Source organism: Phyllobates terribilis, unplaced genomic scaffold, assembly GCF_046119375.1.
Source record: "Phyllobates terribilis strain yellow unplaced genomic scaffold, ASM4611937v1 Scaffold_11__3_contigs__length_659146591, whole genome shotgun sequence".
NCBI classification, from domain to species: Eukaryota; Metazoa; Chordata; class Amphibia; order Anura; family Dendrobatidae; genus Phyllobates; species Phyllobates terribilis.
In genome coordinates this window covers 262,368,397-262,390,431 of record NW_027362771.1, presented here as the reverse complement: position 1 = coordinate 262,390,431, position 22,035 = coordinate 262,368,397, and the positions used below count along the sequence as shown (strand labels likewise).

The following is a 22,035-nucleotide window of genomic DNA, read 5'->3' as shown; positions in this document are numbered from 1 at the left end:
AATTTTGGAACCAAAATTTTTTTTTGTTAGGGAGCTATAAGGGTTAAAAGTTGACCAGCGATTTCTCATTTTTCAAACAAAATTTACAAAAACATTTTTTTAGGGACCACATCATATTTGAAGTCACTTTGAGGGGTCTTTATGACAGAAAATACCCAAGAGTGACACCATTCTAAAAACTGCACCCCTCAAGGTGCTCAAAACCACATTCAAGAACTTTATTAACCCTTCAGGTGCTTCACAGGAATTTTTGGAACGTGGAAGAAAAAAATTAACATTTAACTTTTTTCACAAAAATGTTACTTTAGACCCAATTTTTTTATTTTCACAGGGGTAACAGGAAAAAATGGACCCCAAAATTTTTTGTGCAATTTCTCTTGAGCGCGCTGATACCCCATATGTGAGGGAAAACCACTGTTTGGGCGCACGGCAGGGTTCGGAAGGGAAGGAGCGCCATTTGACTTTTTGAATGTAAAATTTGTTTGAATAATTAGGGGACGCCATGTTGCATTTGGGGGGCCCCTAATGTGCCTAAACAGTGGAAACCCCCACAAGTGACACCATTTTGGAAACTAGACCCCTTAGGGAACTTATCTAGATGTGTGGTGAGCACCTTGAACCCCAAGGTGCTTCACAGAAGTTTATAATATTGAGCTGTAAACATAAAATTTTCACATTTTTCCCACAAAAACGTTTTTCATCCCTTAATTTTGCATTATCATAAGGGTAATAGGATAAATTGCACCATGAAGTTTGTTGTGCAATTTCTCCTGAACACGCTGATACCCCATATGTGGAGGCAAACCACTGTTTGGGCACGGCAGGGTCCGGAAGGGAAGGAGCGCCATTTGACTTTTTTAATGTAAAATTTGTTTGAATAATTAGCGGATGCCGTGTTGCATTTGGGGAGCCCCTGATGTGCCTAAACAGTGGAAACCCCCCACAAGTGACACCATTTTGGAAACTAGACCCCTTAGGGAACTTATCTAGATGTGTGGTGAGCACCTTGCACCTCCAGGTGCTTCACAGAAGTTTATAATATTGAGCCATAAAAATACAATTTTCACATTTTTCCCACAAAAAATGTTTTTCATTCCCTAATTTTGCATTATCATAAGGGTAACAGGAGAAATTGCACCATGAAATTTGTTGTGCAATTTCTCCTGAGTATGCCGATACCCCATATGTGGGGGAAAACCACTGCTTTGGTGTACGGCAGGGTTCGGAAGAGAAAGGAGCGCCATGTTGGCTGGGATAGGCAGCAGACACCGTGTCACATTTGAAGAGTCGCTGACATGCCGAAACAGCAGAAACCCCCACAAGTGACCCCATTTTGTAAACTACACCTCTCAAGGAATTCATCTAGGGAAGTAGTGAGTATTTTTTAATTTTAAAATTGATACCATTGGGCAGTGAAAAAAGCATAATTATATTTTTACCACAAAAAAATGTTTTACCCTCAGATTTTACATTTTCACACAGGGCAATGGGTAAAAATGGTGCCGAAATGTGTCACACAATTTCTTCTAAAAGTGTCAATACCCCATATGTGGCTGTATCGTACCGCTTAGCCATAAGGCGAGATCTGGGGGGGACGGAGCGCTATTTGACAATTGGAGAACAAATTATTGTAGAATAGGCATTTGGATTTGGGAGCACAAAATTTTCTGAATTTCTTTTGGGGGGCAAGGGCCATTTCGCTTTTCCAGAGCCTTTCTGCTACCAGTAACTTGGAAGTCCCTTATATTTTTAACAGATGACGGACCTGAGTGGGGACTAGCTTTTTTTGAGGACTGAGTTGAAGCTTTTATTGGGAACATTTTACGTAACATTTATCCGGCGCTCTATGCTGAGCACTTACATCGGGGTTTCCATCTAAATTTCCAAGTGATGTAATTCAGATGAAACCCCTGCGGGATCCATTCACTGTAATGAGGCAGCAGAGTTACTCTGGACTCCGTCTGGCCTCTGTTTAGCGGTGTCCTTTTTTTCAGAAGTGCACAAAACTGTGGCCAACCGCACTTTTATGCACGCCTAAAACAAATGACACCGTGGGATCACAGGCCAGACGGCATTCACAGTGGCCTATATCTGCCTCATTACAGGGAATCTTCCATCATGGGTTCCGGCTGAATCACGTATTTCAGAGATTTACACGGAAACTCTGGCGTAAGTGCTCAGCGCAGAGAGCAGGATAAATGTGAGCAGAGCCTTACTGCGATCTTTGGGAGACATAATAAACAAATCAGTAGCAGGTGAAGAATTGGTTTTATTTATTTTTTACGCCGTTCCTCGTGCAGTATAAGTGATGTGATTACTTTATTCTTCGGGTCGGTGCGATTACAGAGATACCAGATTTATATCGGGTTTTTATGACTGACAGCTGTCACACACTAAAAGACGCTTTTTTTTGCAAAATCTAGTTTTTGCATCACCATATTTTGAGAGCTATAATTTTTCCATATTTCGGCCGACAGAGTCATGTGACGGCTTGTTTTTTGCGGGACGAGTTGACCTTTTTATTGGTACCATTTTTGGGTACGTGACATTTTTTGATCGCTTTCTATTCCGTTTTTTGGGAGGTAAAATTAACAAAAACAAACAATTCAGGAATTGTTTTTTGAGGTTTTTTTTTAGGCCGTTCTGCGTGTGGTAAAAGTGATCAGGCAGCATTATTCTTCGGGTCAGTACGCTTACAGCGATACTACACTTACTGTATTTTTTTTTATGTTTTGGCGCTTTTACACAATAAAACAATTTTATAGAAAAAAATATTTTTTTTGCATTGCTTTATTCTGAGCGCTATAACTTTTTTATTTTTCGGCTGATGGAGCTGTATGGCAGCTTTTTTTTTGCGGAACAAGATGACGTTTTCAGTGGTACCATTTTTATTTCCATTTTGCTTTTTGATCGCATTTTTTTCCTCTTTTTGTTTGGCGATATGAGGAAAAAGTATAGTTTTTTGCTCCGTTTTTTATTTATTTTTATTACGGTGTGCACAGAAGGAGTTAATTAGTGTGACAGTTTTATAGCTCAGGTTGTTTCGGACGCGGCGATACCAAATATGTGTACTTTTTTTATTTTTGCATAAATATACGGATTTATCGGTTTAATATTTTATTTATTTATTTTAATTTATTTAGTATTTTTTTTTTAACAGTTTTAAAACATTTTTTTTTACTTTTTTTTTACATTTTTACTTAGTCCCTGTATGGGACAATAATTTTTATTTTTCTGATCGCTGATCTCATGTAATGTAATAGACATATATTACATTATATGAGATCTTCACACAGTCAGTGTGTCCTGCCAGGCTTCAGCTGCAGGCTGACGCTGGCAGGACACCATATATGGCAGAGCTGGAGGCGGTCATGTGACCTCCAGCTGCCATAGCAACCCAAGGTCCTTGAAGGTATCAGGGGTCTTCGGAGAGGTAAGTATACCACCCCCTCTCCTCCTGCTGTCTTCTATATGCCGCGATCACTATACATCGCGGCATATAGAAGACAGCAAAGGGTTAACATCACTGGGACCTGATCCAATCAGGTTCCGATGATGTTCCCTGTCAGAGCTATCGCTCTGCACCGCTCTCGCAGGACCCTGGGGGTCCTGAGCGCTGCGAGACCACCCACCGTTTTTAAACGTCCGCGCTGCACAGACCCCAGGCAGCGCGGACGTTTATGTACAGTGGGCGGTCGGGAAGCGGTTAAAGTCCAAACTCAGCATTTCAATGAATGGGACCATGATATGAACAAACAACATGCAGATGTCATCATTGTTGCATCTGGTATATATCACAACTTCTCATGATATAGTTTTTTTATAGTATGTAAATGACCTATATAATAGATATGCTATTTAATGGTGAACTTTAATAGTGGCAGGCAATTGGCAAGTGACTTGATTCTTACTGGTATAATATAAAATTATTTGAGGATCTGCGATCTAGAGAACGTCTGCCATTATGCAGCACAAGTCATTACATGCTATCAGTCCTTTCACCCTGTAATAGGTGATACCTGGAGATGTGCATCTCTAAATGTCTGCAGATAAAAATCTCAAATCTCGCAAGAGCGAAAAGTCCAATAACATGCAACAGTAACACAACAAAATGTGCCAACCTGTTGTACAAACTGCCTTTTGAGTGTCTCAACTTCTTTACGCAGTTCCTTCCTCTTTTCGATAAGTAAAACATCATCTTTTGGAAAAATGTCCATCTACAAAAATAAAAACAACATTAGTCATTTAAAGCGTATGCAATCAACTTTAGAAAAAAAAATTGGAAGATCCTGTTTGAAGCATAATTCCAACTTAGTGTCAAAATTAATAAACTCATTTCCCAGCAACTCCTTAATATTCTTGCACTAACAATGCTGATGCAATGTGAAACTATGGAATAGGCAGTTGCAGTATTTGAAGGGGTTGTTCAGGTTTGGCATAAAAGTCTGCAGTCACTCTATGCGGCTGCTGCAGACTTGTGAATACTCACAGTGCACACTGTATATGCTGTCAGAATTCTCCGTTGCATGCAGAGAGACAGGGCGGACATGTGATCAAAAGTATGCAATGTGCACATTTCCAACCACATTCTGACGAGAATGCACTTGTACTGAGTGAGGCCATGCACATCTAGTCGGAATATGGCCGGGAGAATGCATATCGCATACTTACAGTCACATGAACACCCGCTCCTGCTGCCGGCACCGTAGAATCCTTACAACACACAGTGTGTGCGCTGTGATAGTTCACAACTCTGCAGTTAAATAGACTGCAGATTTTCGTGCCAAACGTGGAAAACTCCTTTAAAGCGTAAATGTCATGATTTAAACGTTTTTATATATGACAGACGTTGCACAGTGCTGCTGATTTTTGGGGTCTGGGTCCTGAGACCCCCAGCCATCAGTCAAAATACCATTCTGAAGTCGGCAGCTTCTTTATGAGCTGTGGGCACAGAGCTGTCTACAAGCTCAATAGTAGGTCCATGAGTTTGTATGTTCACTCTCAGAACAGTCTACGGACACATAGATTTCCTATTCAGCTCTGTGCAAGCAGCTCAAAAAAGAGCTACAGACTTCAGAGTAGTATCTCGACTGATTGGTGGTGGTCTCTGAATCGAGACCCCACCAGTCAGCAGCACTGTGCTGCACCTGTCATATATAAAAACCTATATACAGTACAGACCAAAAGTTTGGACACACCTTCTCATTTAAAGATTTTTCTGTATTTTCATGACTATGAAAATTGTACATTCACACTGAAGGCATCAAAACTATGAATTATCACATGGAATTATATACTTAACAAAAAAGTGTGAAACAACTGAAAATATGTCTTATATTCTAGGTTCTTCAAAGTAGCCACCTTTTGCTTTGATGACTGCTTTGCACACTCTTGGCATTCTCTTGATGAGCTTCAAGAGGTAGTCACCGGAAATGGTCTTCCAACAATCTTGAAGGAGTTCCCAGAGATGCTTAGCACTTGTTGGCCCTTTTGCCTTCACTCTGCGGTCCAGCTCACCCCAAACCATCTCGATTGGGTTCAGGTCTGGTGACTGTGGAGGCCATGTCATCTGGCGTAGCACCCCATCACTCTCCTCCTTGGTCAAATAGCCCTTACACAGCCTGGAGGTGTGTTTGAGGTCATTGTCCTGTTGAAAAATAAATGATGGTCGAACTAAATGCAAACCGGATGGAATAGCATGCCGCTGCAAGATGCTGTGGTAGCCATGCTGGTTCATTATGCCTTCAATTTTGAATAATTCCCCAACAGTGTCACCAGCAAAGCACCCCCACACCATCACACCTCCTCCTCCATGCTTCACAGTGGGAACCAGGCATGTAGAGTCCATCCGTTCACCCTTTCTGCTTCGCACAAAGACACGGTGGTTGGAACCAAAGATCTCAAATTTGGACTCATCAGACCAAAGCACAGATTTCCACTGGTCTAATGTCCATTCCTTGTGTTCTTTAGCCCAAACAAGCCTCTTCTGCTTGTTGCCTGTCCTTAGCAGTGGTTTCCTAGCAGCTATTTTACCATGAAGGCCTGCTGCACAAAGTCTCCTCTTAACAGTTGTTGTAGAGATGTGTCTGCTGATAGAACTCTGTGTGGCATTGACCTGGTCTCTAATCTGAGCTGCTGTTAACCTGCGATTTCTGAGGCTGGTGACTCGGATAAACTTATCCTCAGAAGCAGAGGTGACTCTTGGTCTTCCTTTCCTGGGGCGGTCCTCATGTGAGCCAGTTTCTTTGTAGGGCTTGATGGTTTTTGCAACTGCACTTGGGGACACTTTCAAAGTTTTCCCAATTCTTCGCACTGACTGACCTTCATTTATTAAAGTAATGATGGCCACTCGTTTTTCTTTACTTAGAATTTGTATTATGGCAAGAAAAAAGCAGCTAACAGTCTATTCAATAGGACTATCAGCTGTGTATCCACCAGACTTCTGCACAACACAACTAATGGTCCCAACCCCATTTATAAGGCAAGAAATCCCACTTATTAAACCTGACAGGGCACACCTGTGAAGTGAAAACCATTTCCGATGACTACCTCTTGAAGCTCATCAAGAGAATGCCAAGAGTGTGCAAAGCAGTCATCAAAGCAAAAGGTGGCTACTTTGAAGAACCTAGAATATAAGACATTTTCAGTTGTTTCACACTTTTTTGTTAAGTATATAATTCCACATGTGTTAATTCATAGTTTTGATGCCTTCAGTGTGAATGTACAATTTTCATAGTCATGAAAATACAGAAAAATCTTTAAATGAGAAGGTGTGTCCAAACTTTTGTCTGTACTGTATAATTATAGTTACACATTAAAAACGATCTCTTATATCTAACTAAAATAACAATGCTGAAGAACCTTTCTATAGGTATCATTCAGACATACATTTTTCATGCATGTGCTCTATCTGTTGATTTCACGGATAGAACACGTACCCATTATAATCTAAGTTGCTATTCAAAGATTGCATGTCTCCCAAAAAATCATGGGGACATGTCCGTTTTCAATCTGTATTACATATCATAATTAGCAATACAAGTCTATGCGTCTGTGAAAATCATAAAGTAACATTATTATGTGTAAGTAAAGGAGAAGCTTTGTAATTTATTGATTTTTTTCATAAGTGAAAATCATTGATGAAACACTGATGTCAGGACAGCACGGTGGCTCAGTGGTTAGCACTGCAGCCTTGCAGCGCTGAGGTCCTGGGTTCAAATCCCACCAAGGACAACATCTTCAAGGAGTTAGTATGTTCTCCCCGTGTTTGTGAGGGTTTCCTCCGGTTTCCTCCCACACTATAAAGACATACTGACAGGGAATTTAGATTGTGAGCCCCAAAGGGGACAGCGATGATAATGTCTGTAATAGCGCTGCATAATATATTGGCACTATATAAAAATAAAGATTATTATTATAAGCTAGAAGACTTGTAGAAACAATGATCATGACTGGGCTGCAGATCCACTCTATACGTAACATAGTAGAAAATGATAATAAAGGAGTCAAATGTTAATGCACTAGATGGTCTAAGAGAACTGTGAAGCTTATTGGAAGCACACTTTAAAATTAAGCATAAAATAGATTGTCCTGGTAATCAATCAGTCCAGTGCACCAATTTGCTGTCACCCACCTTCCAATATATCATTTCTAAAAAAAAAACAAAAAACAGCAAAATGTGAACCAACAGTGTATAAATATGGGTAAGGTTATAAAACACAAAGGGGCTGATTCATCAAGCCTGGCTTAGTGCACAGCTGAAAAAGCAAAACAAAGCCCAGTAAGTCACACATCACTGTAATCAGGGTCACTGCTCCTACATTATGGTGCTTTCAGATTACAAAGCAAAAAACTGCTGACAGATTACCTTTATGAGATGTCAGAAATACTACTCTAGTCAGGGACTGGAGTAACATTTCTGGTGTACAAAACATTGGCATTTTTTATGCCTTGCCCCATTCTAGTTCCACGCAGAACTGATTCATACTGGCATGAAAACACCAAAAATCGCAGTTTTTTTGCGCAACTCCCCATTGTGCAAAAATAGCAACTTTTCACAGCATTTAAGCCAGTTTTCTGGAGTAAAATGTTTGATGAAAACAAAGTGTCTATTTTCTGCTATGAATAATAAGTGTATACCTCTGCTTTATTTTTGTCATATAAAGACTGTGTGTGTATTAAGCCATCGTTTGCTGACTTCAATTGTAGCTCCAATTTCTTCATATTTCGCATATCCCGGTCTTTCTCTTTGTGTTTACGAGTAAGAGCATCATGCTGTGACTGCTTCTCTATCATGGCATGACGAAGGTTAAGATCAAAAGCTGCCCTAGAAATCCAAAGGTGGAAATGAGTGTAATGGAAAGTAATGAGTACACATTCACAAATCAGAGTCATACAGAAGAAACCTGCTACAGGGAGAATGCCACCTTTAAACTCTATATTGTAGTCTATGATATAACCGTACAAACCGCGTCCTGGTGTGCATTTCTCTTGAACCTGTGGCTGGTAAGTTCCATTGCCTTTTCGCTATTTTCTATTTGATTTTTTCTAAAAATTCTATTTATTATTCTGGCTATGCTGGTTGTTTTTAATGATAGAGTAGGGACTCGCTAAATCGTGAGGACCCTTGACGTTTGGGTTGCGAGCTTACGTATTTTGGCCAAAATATCAACTAATACCTCATATGATATATATTTTTTTGCACTTTTTTATCTGCCGGGGCGCGGCCAGGCCCACTTATGGTGACCCTGTGAATGGGGGCATTGCACCTCTGCGATGCACGGAGAGGGTGCCGAATAGAAAGGGCGTTTAATAGGATGCTGGCCAGGCACGGTGCCGCGAGTGTGAATGGCACCCTATTTGCAGGTTTCATCTGGTGCGGTTATATTGCGGGGCAGTCACTCCTCCAGTGTGAGTGGTTGAGAGTGATTACTCATGTCGTTCCGCACCTGTGTCATCTCCTTCCTACAAGGGGGAGGGGGGCGGCCGCGTCCTGATGTGCATTTCTCTTGAACCTGTGGCTGGTAAGTTACATTGCCTTTTTGCTATTTTCTATTTGATTTTTGAATTTTTCTAAAAATTCTATTTATTATTCCAGCTATGCTGGTTGTTTCTGAACAATATACCGGCAGGATTGCAAGTGGTTTACAATGGAAAGTGCTTATAGCACCTGCTGCGGATACAACATTTTCTGCAGCTGTACTAACTCCGTTTACAGCACAGATAGATAAAAAGGTGTAAAAAGATGTAACCTTTCTCCAAGAGCGAGTGCTTCATTTTCCTTGGAAAACTCCAGTAGTTTGGTCAGATTATTACATTCCTGCTCTTTATTTTCCATAAATGTCCTTTTCCCATCCAATTCCTTTGTAACATCTTCTTTCTCCTCCAACATTTTTTTGGTTTTATTCTCTATCTTTTTGAGGTTGTGGTTTAACTCTTGGTACTGTTCCTCCAGCTTTAACTTTTTCTTTCCTGTTTCTCTGTAATTGAGACAAAGTATGAGACGTAATAACAAGTCTAAAATTATTTCAGGATAAAACCTCACTTTAAACATGGCAATCTAAACATTAGGGATATCTCTTCATTTCCTGATCTCAAGTACCCTCTGCCAGATGATGTATAATATGTTTAATGCATATTTCCTAGCTATAACTTTGTGACCCACGGGCCAAGAATGCAATGAAAGGATTTAGCATATTCAAGATACATTGAGCCACATTATTCTGTATATTTAAAAAAAATGTAGTCAGATAGATTTTAAGGTCACACTGACCGTGTGTATGTACATGGCGGTAGCAGAGGTCTATACTTCATCATTAAAGTAGTATATACGTTATAAATATAAAACCCCAAATCCAAAAAATGTGGACGCTGTGTAAAATGTAAAGAAAACTAGAATGCAATGATTTGGAAATCTCTTATAGCCATATTTTATTCACAATAGAACACAGATCAGATGTTGAAAATTTTAAATTTTTCCATTTCATTTGAAAAAAAAAATATTTACAAATTGATGGCAGCAACACAATTAAAAAAAAGTTGCGAAAGGACATGTCTACACTTGTGTAGTATCTCCTATTCTTTTGACAACAGTCTGTAAACCTCTTGGAAGTGAGGAGAGCAATTGCTGTAGTTTTGGGATGGGAATTTTGTCCTACTCTTGCCTGATGTAAGATTCTAGCTGCTCCACAGTCCTGGATCTTCTTTGCCAGAGTTAACAAAAGGTTGGAAGTAAGTGTTACTAATGAAAAACAGCCAGAGGTGTAAGGGCGGAATTTGACCGACATCTAATTCCGTGACCCTAAATACCGTACATAGGGGTCCCTGGGAGCGTGCATGCGGTTGCCTTTTGGTTGTGGATACCTTCAGGATACGTTCTGGCACAAATTGTATGGTCCCCGGAATCCCTTTAATGGGATCGTCTGGTCTAAAACGAAAAGTCTGCAGTTACTCTGTGTGACTGGAGACTTTTGAATTTCCCAGCACTGTGTAATGCGAAAAGTCACCAGCTTCTGAGCCGGGAACAGCGGTGATCTATGCAATATGCATGCGATATGGGTATATATACAGTGGGGAAAACAAGTATTTGATGCACTGCCAATTTTGCAAGTTTTCCCACCTACAATGAATGGAGAGGTCTGTAATTTTTATCTTAGGTACACTTCATCTGTGAGAGACAGAATCTAAAAAAATCCAGAAAATCACATAGTATGATTTTTCCATAATTAATTTGCATTGTACTACATGAAATAAGTATTTGATACGATAGAAAACAGAACTTAATATTTGGTACAGAAACCTTTGTTTGCAACTATAGAGGTCAGACATTCCCTGTAGTTCTTGACCAAGTTTCCACACACTGCAGCAGGCATTTTGGCCCACTCCTCCATACAGATCTTCTCCAAATTTTTCAGGTTTCAGCTCCCTCGAAATATTTTCTATTGGGCTCAGGGTAGAAGACTGGCTAGGCCACTCCAGGACCTTGAAATGCTTCTTAAGGATTCACTCTTTAGTGGCCCTGGCTGTGTGTTTCGGGTCATTGTCATGCTGGAAGACCCAGCCACGACCCATTTTCAATGTTCTTACTGAGGGAAGGAGGTTGTTGGCCAAAATCTCGCGACACATGACCCCATCCATCCTCCCTTCCATACGGAGCAGTGGTCCTGTCCCCTTTGCAGAAAAGCAGCCCCAAAGTATGATGTTTCTCCCACCATGCTTCACGGTTGGGCCGCTGTTTTTGGGGTTGTACTCATCCTCAATTTAAAGGCAATTTGAAAATCTTTACATCACTAACGCAGTATGAGGACTGGAACAATATTATCAAACTTAAAATTAATAAAATGAAGGAACATATAGCAACAAAAAGAACAAATTTGAGCGAGACAATCTGATTACTGATTATACCAGGAATGAGGTCTACACTTGGAAGAAATTGACTTCACAGAAGTCAGATTATTTGTCTAAATCTATACTAAAGAGTGGTAAATATAACAGAAAACAAAACCGCTCATTAATTAAGGAAAATTTCTTCAAAAGAGTTGGTTTTTCTGAGACTGACACGTCAACATTTGATTGTATGGACGATACCCAGTTCTGATAACTCTTCGGAACCTTCACATGTGAATGTGCAGAACGTGAATACATTAAAGAGAAATCAATAGAAAGGGAGACCTATTCACATTCCAAAAAAACGGGGGGAGGAGGGGAGGGAAGTAACAAGAGAAGAGCCATTGTTCTAGATTCAGATTTATATGAAAAACAAAATTTGATTATGCTCAATGATGGACATTTACTGTAAACTAAAGAATAATCCTGTTTCTATTTTTCAGGCTAAACTGGAGTGACTTCTGTTAGACGGAGTAGAAATGGGAGTAATTAATTTAAATTTATCAGAAGACTTGAGAGTCCACTCACCTATTGCTCCCATTTTCCACTCCCTAACAAAAAATTCATAAGGGGATTCCCCCTCTTCCCTTTTGATCCATTGTTGCGGAAATTGGAAGTTATAGCGAAAAAAATTGAGTGTATGGGTTGATATGTATCTACAAAAACTGGTTCCAAATATGCCTAGTTTTTTGAAAGACACAAAACACATTATATCCTCTTTAGAACGCACTAAATGGCTGGATTGTTGCATCAGGGTGTCCTGCGGTGTCATAGCTCAATACCACATGATCAGAAGGTAATAGCGTTAACCAATCATTTGGCAAAGTACAGTAGTTTTTCAAAACCAATGAGGGAATTTTTAGCTTTGGCGGTGGAATTTTTGCTTAAACATAATTAAGTTTCATTCAATAACCAATTTTTCCTCCAAAAAAGGGGGCACCCATGGGGTCCAGCTTCTTACCTGCGATCGCTAATATATTTGTATCAGAATGGGAAGAAAAATTCATTTTTTCCTGCGCAAATCCTTTCTCCTCCCACATCAGGTGGTATTCCCGTTTTATAGATGACCTACTCCTGGTGTGAGATGGATCGGGGGATTTGACGCAGGAATTTTTCGGTCACATTAATGATATTAATATCAATCTAAAATTCACAATTAGTGAAAAAGCATTAACTTTGGACACTGATTTAACCATGGACCCTTTTAATGGAGTGGTTATTTCCCCATACAGGAAAGAAAGTGCCACTAATTCTATTTTATGTGCCACCTCCTGTCATCCAAAACATGTGATCAGGCATATACCAGTAGGAGAACTCTACAGATACAAAAGGAACTTAACCCCCAATACACAATATACAGCAGAAACAAAAGAAGTTTGTAATAGAATGAAACACATGCAGTATCCAAATTGGATGCTGGGCCGAGCCACAAGTATAGAAGATAAAAAGGAGAGACAATCAATGCTTGAGAGCAACAATAAAACAATAAATGGAGGGAAGGTATGAAAGATCAGAATCATGTAGTTTTTTCTTCAACTTTTAGTCCAGAGTTTCATAATATTGTTGATATAATAAAGCATTGTATACCCACATTGACTCAAGATAAGAAATTGAAGAGGATATTGATGCAACCTGTCAAGTTTGTGGCTAAAGGGGCCCCTAGTTTAGGGGATATGTTATCTCCCAGCCTGTACATCAAGGATAACAGTGTTTGTCAACCAAAGGATTTACCAAAATTGGTTGCCTACCAAAGGGTCCTAAACATGTGGACATACTGTCTGCACTTGTTGTAAGGTCATGAAAAACTCTACAACTTTTATTTCTACAGCCACGCATAAAGAATACACTATTAACACATATATCAATTGTAAATCCATTAATATTATTTACCTGATTACATGTAACATATGTAACATCCAGTATATGGGATGTACAGGTGGCCCCTTGAAAGTTAGAATCAGATGACAAATGTCAGACGCTATCGGAAAACTTTTACATAAGAGCACAACAGCCTCAAAGCATTTTGCACAGATCCATAACGGCAGCATCTCCAGTTTAGAGGTAACAGGTATTGAGCGAGTAAAAAAGTCCACCAGGGGTGGAGACATGAAGAGTAAATTAGTCAATCGGGAAACGTGGTGGATTCATCAACTTAAAACAAGGTCCCCCTTGGGAATGAATGTTCAGCAGGACCTCATTTATCATTATGAATAATATGCTTCCCTATATATTTTTTATATATTTGATATGGTTAGGTGAATTTTTCTTTTTTGCTGCATCTTTACCATTGAGGGTTAATAGGGTGTTTCTTTCAATTTAAACCCACTAAGGGTATGGGTGCAAGTGGGTTTAAATAATACACAAGATGTGATGTCATACGCTGAGTTTATTTCTTTCCTCAAACATAGCAGTGACTAATAGCAATCAAGATCATTTAGATCGAAATGCGTCGTTATAGCTATGTACTTTTAATTTAAATTTTATTCCATTGCTAACATGCATATTATACCCTTTTAACTTTTGAAAAAAAATATGGACTTTTAAAGAATATCGTTTGGATGCTGGACCTTGTTTTTCTTTTCCATTTTTCTTCATCCAAACACGACGAGTGTAGTTGATAATAAAAAGTTCTATTTTGGTCTCATCTGACCACATGACCTCCTCCCATACCACCTCTGGATCATCCAGATGGTCATTGGCGAACTTCAAACGTGCCTGGACATGTGCTGGTGTGAGCAAGAGGACCTTGCGTGCCCTGCACGATTTTAATCCATGATGGACTAGTGTATCACTAACGGAAATGTTTCAGACTGTTATCCCAACTCTCTTCAGGTCATTGACCAGGTCCTCCAGTGTAGTTCTGGGCTGATTCCTGACCTTTCTCGGAATCATCCTTACCCCACGAGATGAGATCTTGCATTGAGCCTCAGACCAAGGAAGATTGACAGTCATCTTGTGTTTCTTCCATTTTCGAGTAATTGTACCAACAGTTTTTGCCTTCTCAACAAGCTGCTTGCTTATTGTCCTATAGCCCATTCTAGCCTTGTGCAGGTCTACAATTTTGTCCCTGGTATCCTTAGACATCTCTTTGGTCTTGGCCAGGGTGGGTGGAGAGGCTTAAAGTGTGATTGATTGAGTGTGTGGACAGGTGTCTTTTATACAGGTAATGAGTTCAAACAGGTGCAATTAATACAGGTAATGAATGCAGAGTAGGGGGGCTTCTTAAAGAAAAACTAACAGGTCTGCGAGAGCCAGAATTATAGCTGGTTGGTAGGTGATCGAATACTTATTTCATGCAATAAAATGCAATTTAATAATTTAAAAATCATACAATGTGATTTTCTGGTTTTTATTTTTGGATTCTGTCTCTCACAGTTGAAGTGTACTTATGATAAAAACTACACACCTCTCCATTCGTTGTATGTGGGAAAACATGCAAAATCGGCAGTGTATCAAATACTTATTTTCTATCTATCTGTCTATCTAGAACTGAAAAAAATGAAGACGGCACTCCTTCTTCAGAAAAGTTGATGGTGATCTATTAGCCCATAGGTAATTGGCTAATAAATTTAGCCCATTACTGTTTCGGCTCAAGGTATAAGCCTTTCTCAAGCAATGTACAAAGTGAACTGACAGGGTATTTATCAATACATCCATTAACAAATTATGTTCATAAAGTGCATAAGTGCTATGCATAGATGTTTCAGAAGAGTATATTATACATAATTACATAGAAACAGACAATTATTCCAATGCAATTTATAACATTTCCAGATCATAATTTATATACATGTAATACATTATAAAGCAGTTAATTGGTATCAATATCAGGTATGCATAGCTATTGTGGCAAGACTCACCCCATTCTACCATCATACACATAGCATGCGCTACCTCTGCTGAGGTTGTAACCTCTAGTAAGAAGGTACAGTAAGCTCCTACGCAGTAACCATGGTGGATTTTACCATTCTAAAGATGGCGTGAGGTATACTTCCGCCAACCATGGGGGTTTCAGGTATTGAATATTCTGACATGCGCAGTTTTATTAGCCAGATGCCGATATTCTGTGCTATGTGTATGAAGATAGAATGCGGTGAGTCTTGCCACAATAACTATTCGTTAATGGATGCATTGATAAATACCGTCAGTTCACTTTGCACATTGCTTGAGAAAGGCTCATACCTTGAGCCGAAACATTGCTGGAGCCCCTATGGGCTAATAAATCACCATCAACTTTTCTAAAGAAGGAGTGCTATCTTCATTTTTTTCAACTCTATATAAAAGGTTTGGTACATGCCTGGAGGACCTGGCATCCTCACATTTTTATTGCTTGCCAGTGCTGCTTTCTGTCACTTGTTTTCTATCTATCTATCTGCAAACCCCAAGAATATTAGTGAACTGGTGGCCATTGTCCATGAGGAAGAGGCTAATGTTTCTCAGGAATGCTGCCAGAAACCGGTGTCTGGCTTTGCAGAAGATCATAATAATTATTATGATCAAAGGGACTATACTAAGTACTAAAAACGCTTGTCATGAAAGAGATTAATAATTTTGACTCTCGAAGTGATGATGATATGGCCGCCATAGAGCCCTCATCTTAACATCAGAGAGTCTGTCTGAGATTACATGAAGAGACAGAAGGATATGCACAAGCTTGCATCCACAGAAGATCTGTGGTTAGTTCTCCAAGATATTTGGAACAACCTCCTTGCCGAGTTCCTTCAAAAACGATGTACTAGCAACTGTACCTTGAACTGATGCTTTGATCCTGGTTTGTAAGCAAAGGGCAGTCACACCAGATATTGATTTGATTTAGATTTCTCTTTTGTTCAGTCACTTTGTATTTTGTTTATTTTTTATTAAAATAAACCATTTAACATTTCTATTTTTTAAAGTATTCTTACTTCAAAGAATTTTTCCCACAGACGCCTAAATCTTTTGCACAGTACTGTACGTACAGTATAAACACATACACAGCCTCATTATTTGTGCACATTTGTTTTAGCTTTAGTAGATATTAGATTTCATAGTCCATTTTGAACAAATATTGAAATTCCCTTAGCAGGTCAGGCAGAACAAGTGTTTACATCGGGAATGGTTGAAAAATCCAAATCTGAGAAAGGCCGGGCCAGCCAATTAAAACATTCCATGTCGGAAATGCCTGTGTATAGCCCTTGGCTGGATGTTTATGTGGTCATCATTATTCATTTTAACTCTTTCATTGCTATACGCTTCATACACGTTTTGCAAATTAAAATTATATGGCCTACATTGTTTTCCGATTAATCTTCTCAATGTCTTTGCCAATTTGCTCTGGAATGTATTGGACCTGAACAAGTTCATCCTAAAACAAAACACACAGGACAGATCAAAAAGAAAAGAAAACCAGCATATTTATCCATTAATGTTCTGTTCTCATACATTCTACCTTTTCTCTATTTGGACCTATTCAGAGTCTCTATTGCAAACTGTCAGAATCTTCTTGTAAAACAATGTACACCCCGATGGGCCGTACTGTAAGTAAATACATGATATCTGGAACTGCGCTGAAACTTCATTACAAGTATGAACAAGGCCCTAGACATCAGAATGAATTGCTTCTCATACTCTTAACAGGTCGTGTTACAATATTAGAGGTTACAAACAGCATAAGAGTTACATTTCAATTTCTCATAGCATTCTAGATTTTCCTCCTTCTGTGGAAGTAAAGAAATTGACAACCTTTTTTTTATTTAATCATCCCCCTACCTTAATTTAGGGCAGAGGCCCCCCTGTTATAACTTGAAAGTCACATTTGTCTTTGAGTGATAGTTGGCAATCGCACTTACAAAAAAAAAAATCTATGAAAAGTGGAGAAACAGTATAAAGTGAATTTCAGGGTGCAATTCTTACCTAAATGCATGTAATACTGAGGTATTCTGATGTGTTCCATTACATTTACAATTCTTGGATTTTGTCTGTTTAGTGGCCAGTGTGAACGTGCGCCTATACGCTGCAGGAACACCAACTTATATTCCAGTTCATCTCTTTAGGTTTTTGTTTCAGTTTTTCTGTGCTCTGTGCATATAAAGGTGTGGCCTCCCTTTTCCATGAGCTGGACATTACATTCATATAGTTATATGGTTCCGCATGGCTGGGTGTCCATTAACTGGGTCTCAGGCCTTTATCAGCCCTTATTCACATTATGTCTCTTGACATATGGTAAGGTTTTAATACTAGAGGTTAGGACCATCCTAAATAGGGTCACCTTGACATGGTAGGATGGCTTTTACATTTTTTTGATCAAAATTATTTTAAGTCAGCACCCTATGTTATTTTCCATGCACTACTGCTATTTATATATTTATTGCACGGTGTTTGGTTATTTTGTTTTTGTCTTGGGTTTTGATTATTTACAATTTATAAGTGTTGCTTTTTGCTTTCATTGTATAAGACACCATGGGACTGATTCATTAAGACTAGCGTGTAAAACACCACCCTTCATGAAGTGGAGTAGTGGAGTAAGCTGTGTCCAATTCATTAAGAGCACACACCACTTAATGAAATAAATGCATTTGACAAGTGCTGTGCGGCGCCAGAGATGTACTCCAGTCTGCGGTGTACAGGCAGAGGAGATGTCACCGTTAAACCAGCACCAGGACCCCAGCAGTCAGGTGACTTGAACAGCATATCATCTAATGTTTTTTTTTTTTTACACCATTTTATAAATATATATATACAGGTGCATCTCAGTAAATTAGAATATCATCAAAAAGTTAATTTATTTCTGTTCTTCAATACAAAGTGAAACTCATATATTATATAGAGTCATTACAAATAGAGTGATCCATTTAAAGTGTTTATTTCTGTTAATGTTGATGATTATGGCTTACAGCCAATGAAAACACACAAGTCATTATCTTAGTAAATTAGAATACTTTATAACAAGAGCTTGAAATTTTTTTTTTAAATCCGAAATGTTGGCCTACTGAAATGTATGATCAGTAAATGCCCTCAATACTTAGTCGTAGCTCCTTTTGCATCAATTACTGCATTAATGCGGCGTGGCATGGAGGCGATCAGCCTGTGGCACTGCTGAGGGGTTATGGAAGCCCAGGTTGCTTTGATAGCAGACTTCAGCTCGTCTGCATTGTTGGGTCTGGTGTCTCTCATCTTCCTCTTGACAATACCCCATAGATTCTCTATGGGGTTAAGGTCAGACGAGCTTGCTGGCCAATCAAGCACAGTGATACTGAAAATTGGAACTCTGGGACCTTGTGGAGTGTGTCAATTACTGCCCTCTGGACATCTGTCAAGTCAGCAGTCTTCTCCATGATTGTGGAGCCTACTGAAAAAGACTAAGGGACCTTTTAAAATGCTTAGGAAGCCTTTGCAGGTGTTTTTTGTTAATTATTCTAATTTACTGAGATAATGACCTTTGTGTTTTCATTGGCTGTAAGCCATAATCATCAATATTAACAGAAATAAACACTTGAAATAGATCACTCTGTTTGTAATGACTCTATATGAGTTTAATTTTTTGTATTGAAGAACTGAAATAAATTAACTTTTTGATGATATTCTAATTTTGTGAGATGCACCTGAACATATACCCATACACAAGTTTGGTATCGCTGTAATCATACGGCATTTTTTGTGCAATGTCACTACACTTGGATTTTTTTTTTTTTCATTTTTCAGTAACTTTAAGGGGAAAATGAGTGGTGTCATTCAAAACTAAAACTTATCCCGCAAAAAAAAAGAAAAAACAAGGCCTCGTATGGCTGAATTGTCTGAAAACTTAAAAAGTTATGGCTCATGAATGTTGGGGAGGAAAGAAATGAAAATGCACAAAAAAAAAAAGAAGGAAAATCACCCGGTCAGGAAGGGATGAAGTAGCAGAAGGAAGGATAATAAATAAATGTGTGCAGCACAAATATCTGTTGGCCTGTAAACATCGCACCTTTATGACTTCTTGTTTTTCTTGTATCGTTTCAAGTTCTACTTGCTCTCTTTGAATTTCTCTTTCCTTTAAGGCCAAGTCTTCCTTCAGTGCTTTAATCTCCAGTATTCTCTGGGTGTTCTCTTTCTGCAGCTCATCGCTGGTTTCTTTTAGCAGTTTCGCCCTCTTCTCTAACTCCTATAATATAATAACATATTTATATTGTGCATCTATATCTCTCATGAGAAAAAAGTAAACAGGAGGAAATTGGGAGAGATTCAGAAAAGGCAATAAAAACAATAAATTTACCCATAATTGTCCCTGCCAACTTTATAAGCTGTATGATAATAATTGCAAGTTGATTAATTGCTCTGAGCAGCTCACACTATTGATTATAATATTATAAATGTAATTATATATTTCCTCAAACGTTTACTACCAGCTCCACCAACCCATCTACCATCTGTATACATAACCATAATCTATGCGCGATTGCCAACCTATCTTTTTTTTTTTTACTAATAATTCCTACAAACAAACTGGAAATCTATAATAAACCCTTACGACTGTAAATGAGGTCTACAGCCCCAGATACGTAAATGAAGACAGTAGAAGTATCCACTGTGAATTCAACAGTAAAGTGATAATTACAATATTCCAGACATGCTTCTCCAACTTCAGAAAAATCACAGACTCTCCCATTTATTTTCTCCGACATTAGAAACAATGGCCCTATTTGTTTGTTGTTGTATCACCTTACTGCTGAAACCTGTGATTAGCTGCAGCGGTCAAGTGACTGAAACAGCAAGTCAGTGGATGTAATATTAAAGATCTGTATGGTGGAGTTGCCAGCCATCAGTGAATTAATGACACGCTGTTCCATTCACCTGACAGCTGCAGCCCATCACAAGCTTTAGCGGTCCTAATTAGTGTTGAGCGAGTAGGCCTCATCAATCCTTTCGACGAGCACACTCGGGTGCTCGCCAAGTATTTTGGCGCGCTCGGCATTTCTTTTGCTGTCGCCGTGGCTGCAAGTGTCACGGCTGTTAGACAGCTGTGACACATGCAGAGACTGACTGTCGAACAGTCAATTTCTGCATGTATCACAGCTGTGTAACAGCCGAGACACTTACAGCAGCGGCGACAGTAAAAGAAATGCCAAGCATGCCAAAACACTCAGGAAGAGCACGCTCGAGTGCTCGCAGAAAAGGTTAATGAAACCTACTCGCTCAACACTACGTTCTATGATATTAGGACGGTACAGTCATCGCTTCCTGAGGCTGCACATCCTGTGATAGATTAACGTGGGTGTAATGAAGTGAGAGCCTATGATTGTTGTACAGGAACGGAGCCTGATCCATACCGCAGCTTTAACCTTTTAAATGACCTCAGTTTAACCTTTTATATGTCATTATCAAGTATGACAGTAGGATTTAAAAGGGTTCAGCTCTAATGACCACTATTCCCCCTTCATGGTCCAATTCCTGGCATGATGATGGGATGCCGCTGGAGGCCTACTAAAGGATCCTGTGTCTACCATGTTAGAACTCCTAAGAAATCCACTCTGACGCTGTACTTCATAGAAAATCATCAGTTTCACAATACACTGCAAAACTACAGTATTGCAATGTATTTCATAGACAATCAAGTAATCACAGGTTCTAATCAACTAAGAGGACTAGAAATCATTACAAAATATTTGTAAAAAAACATAAAAGAAAAAAAATGCATAGACACCTATCTATTAAACATAAAGATACAATACTTACCCCAGTTTTTGGGATTCTTTCATACTCCCGTTCCAGAAGCCTTTTTTCTTCCCGTAAACTGTTGAAAGATTTTACATGCAGTCCATTAGAATAGATACAGTATATGTCCCTTTATTTTCAGATAATTGTCAAGTTTCTGGGGAAAAACACGAAAAAGAGCTGCTGGTCATTGTTGACAAGCTGCCAGCACATGACCGCTGCACCCAATCAGCGGCCCTGCCGCTCAGACTTGAGCCTTGGTTGCAGCAGTCACGTGCGGACAGCTGATCAACAATGACCATCAGTGGATCGGCACTGGATGGATGGGGAATTGAAGAGGTGATTGTTTCTTTTGTATTGTGTATTCTAGCAAGTTGAATATATTGCTGTTACTTATACAACTGTTAAAAGTGGACGACCCAAAGTTTAATGGTACCCATATGTATTCTTCAATTACCGTTAGAAAATAATAGTTAGCTTAGCTTTGCCAGAGCGATATTTACTGAATATCTTCTGTTTATATTCTTACAAGCATTTCTCTGTTTCTTTACCAAATTATTACATAAGCATAATAGATAAAATGTGCGAATCACCACAATGTTTAACCATATAGTAATTATCTTCATTCCAGGTTGCCACTGCCACTCCCATACCACTCACCATGAGAATTTTTCTAAGTAAAATCCAAACCCTGAATTCTTTTAGAAAGTGCCAAGTTAGACGGCTGGGTATGTAGTTGTGTTCATACAATCTACAACCTCAATTCCAAAAAAGTTGGGACACTGTGTAAAAGCATACAAGAATGTAATGATTTGGAAATCTCTTATAGCTGTATTTTATTGTGGATAACCAAAAAGGATTTAGTTTCCATAATACATTCGCATATAACACCGTACTGGGGAATTTCAGAGTGACCTGGAGGGAAGAGTGGTCAGAGAGTGTTCTCGGTAGATACTTGGCACTGCCTATATAAGGAAAAAC

General features: G+C 39.0%; 1 protein-coding gene across 4 annotated transcripts in view; it reads right to left on the bottom strand.

The window, feature by feature from the left end:
- Positions 1–22,035, bottom strand: part of CCDC146 (coiled-coil domain containing 146) — a 177,279-nt gene that overhangs the window by 64,576 nt on the left and 90,668 nt on the right. For all 4 annotated transcript variants that reach the window (XM_073652283.1, XM_073652281.1, XM_073652284.1 and 1 more), the window contains exons 5-10: positions 21,076–21,133; positions 19,328–19,504; positions 16,656–16,729; positions 9,252–9,479; positions 8,140–8,326; positions 4,122–4,217 (exon numbers count right to left, since the gene is read on the bottom strand). In XM_073652283.1, the coding sequence (XP_073508384.1) occupies positions 4,122–4,217; positions 8,140–8,326; positions 9,252–9,479; positions 16,656–16,729; positions 19,328–19,504; positions 21,076–21,133 (820 nt within the window). The remainder of the gene's footprint in view (positions 1–4,121; positions 4,218–8,139; positions 8,327–9,251; positions 9,480–16,655; positions 16,730–19,327; positions 19,505–21,075; positions 21,134–22,035) is intronic.